This window comes from Oncorhynchus gorbuscha, linkage group LG13, assembly GCF_021184085.1.
Source record: "Oncorhynchus gorbuscha isolate QuinsamMale2020 ecotype Even-year linkage group LG13, OgorEven_v1.0, whole genome shotgun sequence".
Classification (NCBI taxonomy): domain Eukaryota; kingdom Metazoa; phylum Chordata; class Actinopteri; order Salmoniformes; family Salmonidae; genus Oncorhynchus; species Oncorhynchus gorbuscha.
The window spans coordinates 72,167,494-72,179,877 of NC_060185.1; the positions used below are offsets into that span (position 1 = coordinate 72,167,494).

General features: G+C 41.7%; 1 protein-coding gene across 1 annotated transcript in view; it reads left to right on the forward strand.

The window, feature by feature from the left end:
- LOC123994107 (gamma-aminobutyric acid receptor subunit alpha-2-like) overlaps window positions 1-12,384 on the forward strand; it is a 72,695-nt gene that overhangs the window by 31,631 nt on the left and 28,680 nt on the right. Inside the window, exons 6-7 of the mRNA XM_046296615.1 lie at window positions 1,770-1,852; window positions 5,223-5,366. Of these exons, the coding sequence (XP_046152571.1) occupies window positions 1,770-1,852; window positions 5,223-5,366 (227 nt within the window). The remainder of the gene's footprint in view (window positions 1-1,769; window positions 1,853-5,222; window positions 5,367-12,384) is intronic.

Below are 12,384 nucleotides of genomic sequence, written 5' to 3' on the forward strand. Positions count from 1 at the left end.
GCTACATTTAGATTGAAAGAGGCACTCATGTTTTTTGGTACAAATGCATTGCTTGTTCATTCTAACACTACTAAACACACTAAACATATGCATCTGAAGTGGGAAGTTTACATACACTTTGGTTGGAGTCATTAAAACTTTACAACCACTCCACAAATTTCTTGTTAACAAACTATAGTTTTGGCAAGTCGATTAGGACATCTACTTTGTGCATGACACAAGTAATTTTTCCAACAATTGTTTACAGACAGATTATTTCACTTATAATTCACTGTATCAGTGGGTCAGAAGTTGACATACACTAAGTTAACTGTGCCTTTAAACAGCTTGGAAAATTCAAGAAATTGATGTCATGGCTTTAGCTTCTGATAGGCTAATTGACATAACTTGAGTCAATTGGAGGTGTACCTGTGGTTGTATTTCAAGGCCTATCTTCAAACTCAGTGCCTCTTTGCTTGACATCATGGGAATATCAAAAGAAATCAGCCAAGACAACAGAAAAAAAATTGAAGACCTCTACAAGTCTGATTCATCCTTGGGAGCAATTTCCAAACGCCTGAAGGTACCACGTTGAACTGTACAAACAATAGTACACAAGTATAAACACCATGGGACCACGCAGCTGTCATACAGCTCAGGATGGAGACGCTTTCTGTCTCCTAGAGATGAATGTACTTTGGTGCGAAAAGTGCAAATCAATCCCAGAACAACAGCAAAGGACCATGTGAAGATACTGGAGGAAACAGGTACACAAGTATCTATATCCACTGTAAAACGAGTCCTATGTCGACATAACCTGAAATGCCACTAAGCAAGGAAGAAGCCACTGCTCCAAAACCGCCATAAAAAAAAGCCAGACTACGGTTTGTAACTGCACATGGGGATAAAGAGTGTACTTTTTGGAGATATGTCTTCTGGTCTGATAAAACAAAAATAGAACTGTTTGGCCATAATGACCATCGTTATATTTGAAGGAAAAAGGGGGAAGCTTGCAAGCTGAAGAACACCATACCAACGGTGAAGCACGGGGGTGGCAGCATCATATTGTGGGGGTGCTTTACTGCAGGAGGGACTGGAACACTTCACAAAATAGATGGCATCATGACGGAGGAATATTATGTGGATATATTGAAGCAACATCTCAAGACATCAGTCAGGAAGTTAAAGCTTGGTCGCAAATGGGTCTTCCGAATGGACAATGACCCCAAGCATACTTCCAAAGTTGTGGCAAAATGGCTTAAGTACAACAAAGTCAAGGTATTGGAGTGGCCATCACAAAGCCCTGACCTGAATCCTATAGAAAATGTGTGGGCAGAATTGGAAAACGGTGTGCGAGCGAGGAGGCCTACAAACCTGACTCACTTACACCAGTTCTGCCAGGAGGAATGGGTCAAAATTCACCCAACTTATTGTGGGAAGCTTGTGGAAGACTACCCGAAACGCTTGACCCACGTTACACAATTTAAAGGCAATGCTACCAAATACTAATTGAGTGTGTGTAAACTTCTGACCCACTGGGAATGTGATGAAAGAAATAAAAACTGAAATAAGTCATTCTCTCTACTATTATTCTGACATTTCACATTCTTAAAATGAAGTGGCGATCCTCTGACCTAAGACAGGGAATTTTTACTTGGATTAAATGTCAGGAATGGTGAAAAACTGAGTTTAAATGTATTTGGCTAAGGTGCATGTAAACCTCCGACTTCAACTGGATCTGTGTTTTGGGACGCTACAGTGACGCATTGGGCTTTATGTGTTGTATCTAGGTTGACGGTTCACGCAGAGTGTCCGATGCATCTGGAGGACTTCCCCATGGACTTCCACTCATGTCCCCTGAAGTTTGGCAGCTGTGAGTAATGCATACCAAATACATAGACGCACGGCGTCACTGGGTTGCCAGGGCATTACTCTCATGAAATGTCGTATGTGTGTAGGTCACATTGATTTAGTTGGGGGCTCACCAGTTTTGAATGAATCACCACTGTGACCTTTGTGTTCAGTGTCGTTCAGCGCGGCTCCTCACTCTGCTCCATGTCAACAACACTGTCACATTGGCTTTTCCAAGAGGCAGAATTTGATCTTCTTGCTTCATTTGATTTGAGCCTAAACCCGCATACAGTCCCACTCTCAAGTCCCACACCATAACTAAACAAACCAAACAGGGGTTACAAGACCAAACAAGACACAGGATAAGAATAGACTCTGTTTCTGATGCTACAAACACTGAGTTTTAAATTTAAACTTTGTTACAGCAATAACCATTCCATAACCACTAAGGGTGTAGAAATACCTCCCACCGCCCACACATGTTTTCCCTTAAAACACACGCTGTCAGTAGCAGCACATATTTAGAAAGGCTTTGGTCTGAGCTTCTGGGAAAAAGATAAGAAGGTAGTGTTATTGGGTTTGGTGGCTGAGTTGAGCTCTCTGTTTTCATCCTAGTATCGATGCAGCACTCTCCTCTCCTTTGGCTGCTACTACCCTTGGATGTTAGTTAGAGTGGCACATTGTGGCACAACAAAATATTTGTATTCAATTTCTGGTGGCACTTAAATTGCTCCATACCACAAAAGCCAATTCTAAAGACTTTCTTGAAGGAGCTCTAGAAATTATGCTAATTGAAAAGTAGATTCTGAAAATATTATTGTTATACACCATGTGGATATGTTCGTTCAGTTGCATGATGCATTATTGTTCAGATGATAAACAAAACAAACTAGTGCTTCATCCACCAAAATCAAATAAAACGCTACCTGAGTCAGTATGTCATTGCATGTTGTGAAGTGCACTGCAAGCCGTCCCCTGGCTATAAAACCTTCAGCCTATTAAAAGAAACTCAACCATTGCCAATGCCAATTAATAATAAAAGCCTTACTTTAAATGTTTGGAAGAGTTAATACTGTATGTTAAGTGTTTTCATGGCACAGCAAGACAGGCAGCCGGGAGAAAATCATTCTCTAATGGCGTTGATGACTCACTGTGTCAATGTTTACTCTTTGAAATGTCTTAGCCTCTTCATATTTGTCTCTCTGCATAAAACCCCCACGGTTTGGAAGAGATCTGACTCTCTGTATAAAACACCCATGGTACGAAGATGTGATGACTTTATATACACTGCTCAACAAAATAAAATAAAGGGAACACTAAAAAATAAATAAAGGGAACACCAAAATAACACATCCTAGATCTGAATGAATGAAATATTCTTATTAAATACTTTTTTCTTTACATAGTTGAATGTGCTGACAACAAAATCACACAACAATTATCAATGGAAATAAAAATGTATCAACCCATGGAGGTCTAGATTTGAGTCACACTCAAAATTAAAGTGGAAAACCACAATACAGGCTGATCCAACTTTGATGTAATGTCCTTAAAACAAGTCCAAATGAGGCTCAGTAGTGTGTGTGGCCTCCACGTGCCTGTATGACCTCCCTACAATGCCTGGGCATGCTCCTGATGAGGTGGCGGATGGTCTCCTGAGGGATCTCCTCCCAGACTTGGAAGAAAGCATCCGTCAACTCCTGGACAGTCTGTGTTGCAACGTGGCGTTGGTGGATGGAGACATGATGTCCCAGATGTGCTCAATTGGATTCAGGTCTGGGGAATGGCCGGGCCAGTCCATAGCATCAATGCCTTCCTCTTGCAGGAACTGCTGACACACTCCAGCCACATGAGGTCTAGCATCGTCTTGCATTAGGAGGAACCCAGGGCCAACCGCACCAGCATATGGTCTCACAATGGGTCTGAGGATCTCATCTAGGTACCTAATGGCAGTCAGGCTACCTCTGGTGAGCACATGGAGGGCTGTTCAGCCCCCCAAGGAAATGCCACCCCACACCATGACTGACCCACCGCCAAACCGGTCATGCTGGAGGATGTTGCAGGCAGCAGAACGTTCTCCACATCGTCTCCAGACTCTGTCACGTCTGTCACATGTGCTCAGTGTGAACCTGCTTTCATCTGTGAAGAGCATAGGGTGCCAGTGGCGAATTTGCCCATATTGGTGTTCTCTGGCAAATGCTAAACGTCCTGCATGGTGTTGGGCTGTAAGCACAACCCCCACCAGTGGACGTCGGGCCCTCATACCACCCTCATGGAGTCTGTTTCTGACCATTTGAGCAGACACATGCACATTTGTGGCCTGCTGGAGGTCATTTTGCAGGGCTCTGGCAGTGCTCCTCCTTGTACAAATGCGGAGGTAGCGGTCCTGCTGCTGGGTTGTTGCCCTCCTACGGCCTCCTCCACATCTCCTGATGTACTGGTCTGTCTCCTGGTAGTGCCTCCATGCACTGGACACTACGCTGACAGACACAGCAAACCTTCTTGCCACAGCTCGCATTGATGTGCCATCCTGGATGAGCTGCACTACCTGAGCCACTTGTGTGGGTTGTAGACTCTGTCTCATGCTACCACTAGAGTGAAAGCACCGCCAGCATTCAAAAGTGACCAAAACATCAGCCAGGAAGCATAGGAACTGAGAAGTGGTCTGGTCACCACCTGCAGAACCACTCCTTTATTGGGGGTGTCTTGCTAAATGCCTATAATTTCCACCTGTTGTCTATTCCATTTGCACAAAAGCATGTGAAATGTATTGTCAATCAGTGTTGCTTCCTAAGTGGACAGTTTGATTTCACAGAAGTGTGATTGACTTACATTGTGTTGTTTAAGCGTTCCCTTTATTTTTTTGAGCAGTGTATATATATATGCCATTTAGCAGACGCTTTTATCCAAAGCGACTTACAGTCATGTGTGCATACATTCTATGTATGGGTGGTCCTGGGAATCGAACCCACTACCCTGGCGTTACAAGCGCCATGCTCTACCAACTGAGCTACAGAAGGACCACATACATATATATATATATATATATACTAATATGGTGTGATATGGATCTTATATCATTTACATGGTGTTGATTTCTCAAGGCAGTAGTCATTTTCTTTCATTTGCCTAACAAAGTGTAATGATCTTGCTTACAATGGGCAACAGTCATGGAGTTGATTTTTTTTTTTTGGGGGGGGGATTATACAACCCTTAATCAGTTACATGACATTAGACACTATTCTCTTGAATCATCAGAAATGAGAATGAATCACTGCCCAAGAGAGAATGAATCACTGTCCAAGAGAGAATGAATCACTGCCCTATTTTCATATGCCTATTTTTCACATACCACACTGATGGTGTTAACCTCACTCCCTTTGTGATCTTAGATGCCTATACAATGTCAGAGGTGACTTATGTCTGGACTAGTAAGGCTGCCGACTCTGTGGTGGTGGAAGGAGAGAGCTCCCGTTTGAACCAGTACGACCTGCTCGGCCAAACAGTGGGCCAAGAAACCATCAAGTCCAGCACAGGTACGCTCAGGATATTACTTCACTTGGTTATTCATCCAATTAGACAACTAGATCATGAGCACAAGCTCTCCCTGCAGGCCTGGATCCCACCGCTGCCAGCAAATGAAGAAAGTGAGAAACAAAAATACATAATTTATCCAAGATCACTTTGTAGATGGCCAAAGTTTAGTGGAGCAGATGTGGATGTTTTTACCACAGATCATTTAAGATTCCTGATGCCCACTTCAGTGAGAGGCACTGCTTGCTACTACTGACTGCATTGGTTTGTTCAGTGGTTCTCAACCCGTTTTGGCTACTGAATCCACCAATCACATTTCACTCTTATCTTCCATTCTGCTTGTGCAACCAAGGACTAAGTCTGTGTTCTTATGAAATCTTCCCAAGGTCCCACTGTGGATAGGCCAAGTCTCTTCAAGAGTACTAACAACTCAGGTTGTAATGCACTGTTAGTTGACTCAGCCAGTGGATAACAGAGGATGACAGAATGTTTATTCCATGTCTTCTCAGTGGGAGATGCTACATGTCTGAGTTTATTCATAGGAGCTGCGACTAGAATTTCTCCAAAATACATTTTAGTCTAACTGGGGAACCAACAGCACAAAACAACAACCGATGATTCTGCTTTGACTGTTGGAAAACGAGACTTTCCACTTTGGACCCATTGGACTACAAAAGCTTCGGAGACACAGGCGCGCCGCCTCCTACGGGAGTCAAGATCTCCTGCTCTCCTCAGTCGGTTGGAGAGGAGAGTGGAGGGGAGGGAGCGAGTGAGCACTTGTGCCTAATTGCAACATTAATGGGAAACAAAAGCACAGCTGTAGGAGCTGCCATTCACTCAGACACACAGGAGAGCTCCGTTCTGAAAGGAGAGCCGCCTCTTTATTCCTGAGCTGTGCTGCTGGTCTTATTTTGGAGCTGTCGTAAGACACAAACGGAGCCTTGTCTCACCAAAGTGCACCAGAGTGTTAAATTAGGATTTGTGGTGTTCTGGGCCTCGGAAATACAGGAAGGAAGAAGCCTGCGTATAGGAACAGATGGGGAAAGCATTCAACAAAGGAGATGGAGGGGAGTCATTAGCGAACAGAAAGGGAACCGACAGTGACACATACACTCTATGAAGATGACAGACAGGCTAACACATTATGACATTTTAAAATGCAATTACTCATCTAATTTAAGAGGAATTACAACATATGTATAGTACTGAGGGGAAAGCAGAAGGTTCGTGGAATTACAGTATATTCCTTTTTTTTAACTACCTTACATGATTCACAATCGGAACAAAAGCAAACTGTACTAGCTCCTGTGAAGATACAGAACAGTAGTTCATTATAGGTCAGAAAAGCCACAGCTACGTTGCATGGCATGGATCAGCCAGGTGGATCAATACGGTGGCTCATGTCTTCAATGATTAGTATCTGCCCCCTCTGCATGTCTCCACATGCGTCTTTGGGGAGCACTCTCATCAGACAAGTCACTACATGTTTGAAATGCTCTTGATCATCTCTTCTCCTCCTCCTTTCCCCACTTCTTTCCTTCCCCATCTTCTTCTCCTTCACTGAGACAAACAGACTCCCACTCTCCATTATTACCCAGAAGTCGATGTAGAGAATACTACTGTTGGCTGTTTTAACATCCAATTGCAATCCCAACTCTGTTTTCATTCAGGAAAAGCCCTCCAATCTCAACTAAATGCTCCAGTCATAATCCCAGCTAGCACATAACATTCTGAGAACCATATGTTTCTTAGAGCTTGGTGAGAGCATGTTGTCCTATGGTTATTTTGCATACAATCGTCCCACAACTTTCTGGGAATGATGCAGGATAATTGCTTTGGAACATTCTCAGCACATTTAAGAAACTTGACCAAAAAAAAGTATTTTCTTGGCATTTCATTACTTTAAAAAGATCAAGAGAGCCGCACACTCTAGGAGCTCAGATGCGGAAACATTGGTTATTAGGTTATTCAATTATTGCATCTGAGCTCCTAGAGTGTGCGGCTCTCCTTTAATTCTTCAAGTGTTCTACTCCGCTAGCCAGCACCTCACCTAATTAGGTGTTCCTTTCTTTCATCTCCAGTTTCATTACTTTAAACAGAACGTTTCCTAAAACTTCAAACATGATTAACATTTCATTTCAATTCTGGCAATGTTCTAGGAACGTTTGACATTGGGAATGTTCTCAAATTGTTCAAGAGAAAGTTAAGAAACAAAGTTCTGTGGTTATTTCAGTACATCAGTTTCTTCAGCTTCTATTTAAAGTCATGTTCTCAAATTGTTCTGTGGGAATTTCAGTACTTAAGCATAACGCTTCGTACAGGTTTCCACATGGTTCTATTTAAAGTCATGTTAACAAATTATTTAAGAACTTTAGCAACGTTTGTCTACGGGAATTTTAGTACTAAAGTATAATGTTTCCTAAAGGTTTCCTTGTGGTTCTATTTAAAATCATGTTCTCAAATTGTTCCGAGAACATTAAGAAAACTTGCCATAATGACAATAAAAGTTTAATATTCAGATAACGTTGTAAGAGTTTTTAAATACATAATTTCAGTTTTTAGAATGTCATGAAAATTTTCTATAAAAACCACAACACTAACATTCAGAGCGTTTTAAGTGGTATTTAAAAACATATACATTCCATTCTCAGCATCAACAAAACTCTATCCTCTATCTTGTTAAATGTGTTCAGGTGTGTTGGCCGTGCCCACTAATTGGCCACACCTGATCTTAATGAGTGCTTGTTTCCTTTGAAATTACTAAAATGAACAGCTTTGCTATCATCCAAAAAACATTGCATGCTAGCGCCACCTTGGTGGGGCAGTGGACTAATTCCATGGAGAGAGAACATAAGATTATTGTTTTAAATCTCGCTGATGCCGTGTCACAATAAAAAAATAATTCATGCCTATGGAAATGAATTTCCATGCGTCCTATCTGTGCTTTGAGTTTTTTTTAAGTTAACCCAAAATAAGCCACTATAGCAGTGTTATGAAGTCTTATTGAAACATTAAGTGAAAGTTCATTATGGAAGTTATTCAAAATTCTCAGAGTATTTTCAGAGTGGCAGGTAGCCTAGTGGTTAGAGCGTTGGGCCAGTAACCGAAAGGTTGCTAGATTGAATCCCCTAGCTGACAAGGTAAAAAATCGTTCTGCCCCTGAACAAGGCAGTTAACCCACTGTTCCTAGGCCGTCATTGTAAATAATAATTAGTTCTTAACTTACTTGCCTGGTTAAATAAATAAAAAAGAGTGTTAGTAAAATCTCCCAGCAAAACTTTCAAGGAACTAGAGTAAAATGTTCTCAAACTCTCTATAACCTAAAAAATAAACATTCATAGAACAGGCAAAATGTTCTCAGAACATTTAAAACAAATGTTGTTTATCTGGTCAGAGAATGTATGGCTTCATTCCCAGAACCAATGTCAAACCAAAAACGTACCTTCCGTCAACTTCCAAGGAACCAAATGTTGTAGCTGAGATGCTACTAGTCTGAAAGTGAGTAAAATATTTAATTCCTGGGCCCAAGTCCCACCCGGAACATTTCCCAAGTGAAATACGGAGGAGCCCCCTTTGCTGAAAATCCATTTGTTGTATTTTCCCGCTACAGATTTGCTGATTGTCTGACTTTAAAGCAATCGTTCATCAGCACTGTGTCAGTGTGTCATCAACCGTGGGGGTAAACTAGGTCATTTGGCATGGGTGACAATACTAGAGTGCGAGGGACATCTTGGGTGACTGAGGCTTGAGTGCGAGGGACATCTTGGGTGACTGAGGCTTGAGTGCGAGGGACATCTTGGGTGACTGTACTTGAGTGTGAGGGACATCTTGCAATAGGGCCACGAGCATAACAGCAAAATACTTCTAGCAAATCACTTCATTTTGTTATATTTTTACATTGACTCACATAGAGAGAACAGAGGGGTGTTCGCCAAAGCAAATGTGTGGACAGAAAATGACAAAATAACATTAGAAGTAAATATTTGTACATTTCCATGAATTTAGTCTGTGTTTATTATATATGAGGTCATATTATGCTATGAGGTTGGAATAATATTGTGAAAATTATGATAATGCCCCTTTAGTGTAAGAGCTGTTTGAAACCACAGTCTGAAATGTCAGCCTCTTTAGGTTAATAGACCAATAAGAGTTCCAAACCTCTCTGCCAATTACAGCAAGTTTTCAGATTTTCTCTCCCCATTCATAACACTCTCAGACGGTCCTAGCAAAATGCTTTGCTAAGAAGCTGTTTTTGTTTATTTTGGACCATATTCATTGAAATAAATCACAGTAAGGTACTTAATTGTTACCCAGAAATTATTTGATATAAAAAATCAAATTAAAAAAGGCTGCATTGGACCTTCAATTAAAATATTGTGGGTTTGTTTTCTAGCCAATCAAGTGTATTAATCTTTATCTATTTGTCTTTATCCCCCTCACCTGGGTCAATGGCAGCAGTCCTACATAGGCACTGTAGCCCATGCTTCCTTCCCTCTGTCCTTTATCAGAGGACACAGGTTGGCATTTATTGGGGTGACTCATGTACTGGAGGCAGCTTGGCATATTAGTCACTAGCTGGCACAGCCACAAAGTCATACAATTACATTTTAAACCTAACTACACTTCTAACATTAATCCTAACCAAAACTTTAAATTAAACACCAAAAAGACCATATTTTTGTTTTCATTATTTTTTAAATGATATATATATATATATATACAGCCAATTTTGACTTTGCAGATGGCCCATTTAATGGAAATCGCACAGCTCTGCCTCCAGGACCAGATTCGTCTCAATAAAGGTAAACTTGCTCAGAGGACTAATGTTAATGTGAAATCAAATGATTGGCCTAGATTAAATCAGATGCATTGGACATTAGCATCTCAAGTGAGGGTGTGCTGGTATCAGTGCCGAAAGGAGGCTGAAGCTATCTAGAACCAGGCTCTCCATCTTCATTTGCACCCACAGAGGAGTATGTCAAGCTGCCATGTCTCTTGCCTTCTTCTGGAATGAGAGTGCATTGCTCATCTGCTGGAAAGGCATCCTTCCCCTGGTCTACTCCATTCCCAATCAAATTGGCAGATTTAACAAGCTATAGGGGAGGGCACCTCCCTTCTTCCACTTTAGAACAGTGAAGAGTCCCTCACCACCAACGTGTCTATTTACAGATGGGCTGTGTACAGCTCTGACAGCTGACGCTTAAAGTTCGTGAGGGAGATATAAGTCTCCAACTTCAGTGATTTTTGCAATTCCTTCCAGTAATTGGCAGCAGAGAACTGGAAGGAAAGGCGGCCAAAGTAGCTGTTGGCTTTAGTAGTATATGGGGCTTTGGTGATGAAATGGATGGCACTGTGATAGACTGCATCCAATTTGCTGGGTAGAGTGTTGGAGGCTAATTTGTAATTGACATCGCCGAAGCCAAGGATATTTAGGATGGTCAGTTTTACGAGGGTAAGTTTGGCAGCATGAGTGGAGGAGGCTTTGTTGTGAAATAGGAAGCCGATTCTAGATGTAACTTTGGATTGGAAATGCTTAATCTGAGTCTGGAAGGAGACTTTAGAGTCTAACCAGATACCTAGGTATTTGTAGTTGTCCACATATTCTGTCCACATATCCACATAAGTCAGAACCGTCCAGAGTAGTGATGCTAGTCGGGGCAGGCGGGTGCGGGCAGCGATTGGTTGAAGAGTATGTATTTCGTTTTATTAGCATTTAAGAGCAGTTGAAGGCCTCGGAAGGAGTGTTGTATGGCGTTGAAGCTGGTTTGGAGGTTTGTTAACACAGTGTCCAAAGAAGGGCCAGATGTATACAGAATGGTGTCGTCTGTGTAGGTGATCAAAGAATCACACGCAGCAAGAGCGACATCAGTGATATATGCAGAGAAAAATGTCGGCCTGAAAATTGAATCCTGTGGCACCGCCATACAGACTTGCCAGAGGTCCAGACAACAGGCCCTCCGATTTGACACACTGAACTCTATCTGAGAAGTAGTTAGTGAACCAGGCGAGACAGTCATTAGATAAACCAAGGCTGTTGAGTCTGCCGATAAGAATACAGTGTTTGACAGAGTCGAAAGCCTTGGCCAGGTCGATGAAGACGGCTGCACAGTACTGTCTTTTATCGATGGCGCTTATGATATCGTTTAGGACGTTTAGCGTGGCTGAGGTGCACTGTTGGTTTTCTTCAGCCAGGGGTGAAGGGTAAGATCCATGTTTCTGGCCCTCCCAACCCTGGCTGAGGCAGAAGGGTTCAAATCAAATGTCACATTCGCCAAATACAATACTGTGAAAAGCCCTTAACCAACAATGCAGTTAAGAAAAATATTTGAACTAATATTTGAACTAATGTAAAAAAATAAGAGCAACAATTAACAGTAGCGAGACTATATACAGGGGGTACCGGTACCGAGTCAATGTGCGGGGGTACAGGTTAGTCGAGGTACTTTAGATAATATGTACACTACCGTTCAAAAGTTTGGGGTCACTTAGAAATGTCCTTGTTTTTGAAGAAGAAAAAAGGCCATTAAAATAACATCAAATTGATCAGAAATACAATATAGACATTGTTAATGTTGTAAATGACTATTGTAGCTGGAAATGGCAGATTTTTTATGGAATATCTGCATAACTGTACAGAGGCCCATTATCAGCAACCATCACTCCTGTATTCCAATGGCATGTTGCATTAGCCAATCCAAGTTTATCATTTTAAATCCAAGTTTATCATTAGAAAACCCTTTTGCAATTGTGTTAGCACAACTGAAAACTTTTTTCTGAATAAATAAGCAATAAACCGGGCCTTCTTTAGACTGGTTGAGTATCTGGAGCATCAGTATTTGTGGGTTTGATTACAGGCTCAAAATGGCCAGAAACAAAGCCCTTTCTTCTGAAACTCCTCAGTCTATTCTTGTTTTGAGAAATGAAGGCTATTCCATGTGAGAAATTGCCAAGAAACTGAAGATCTCGTACAGCGCTGTGTACTAACTACTCCCTTCACAGAACAGCGCAAACTGCCTCTAT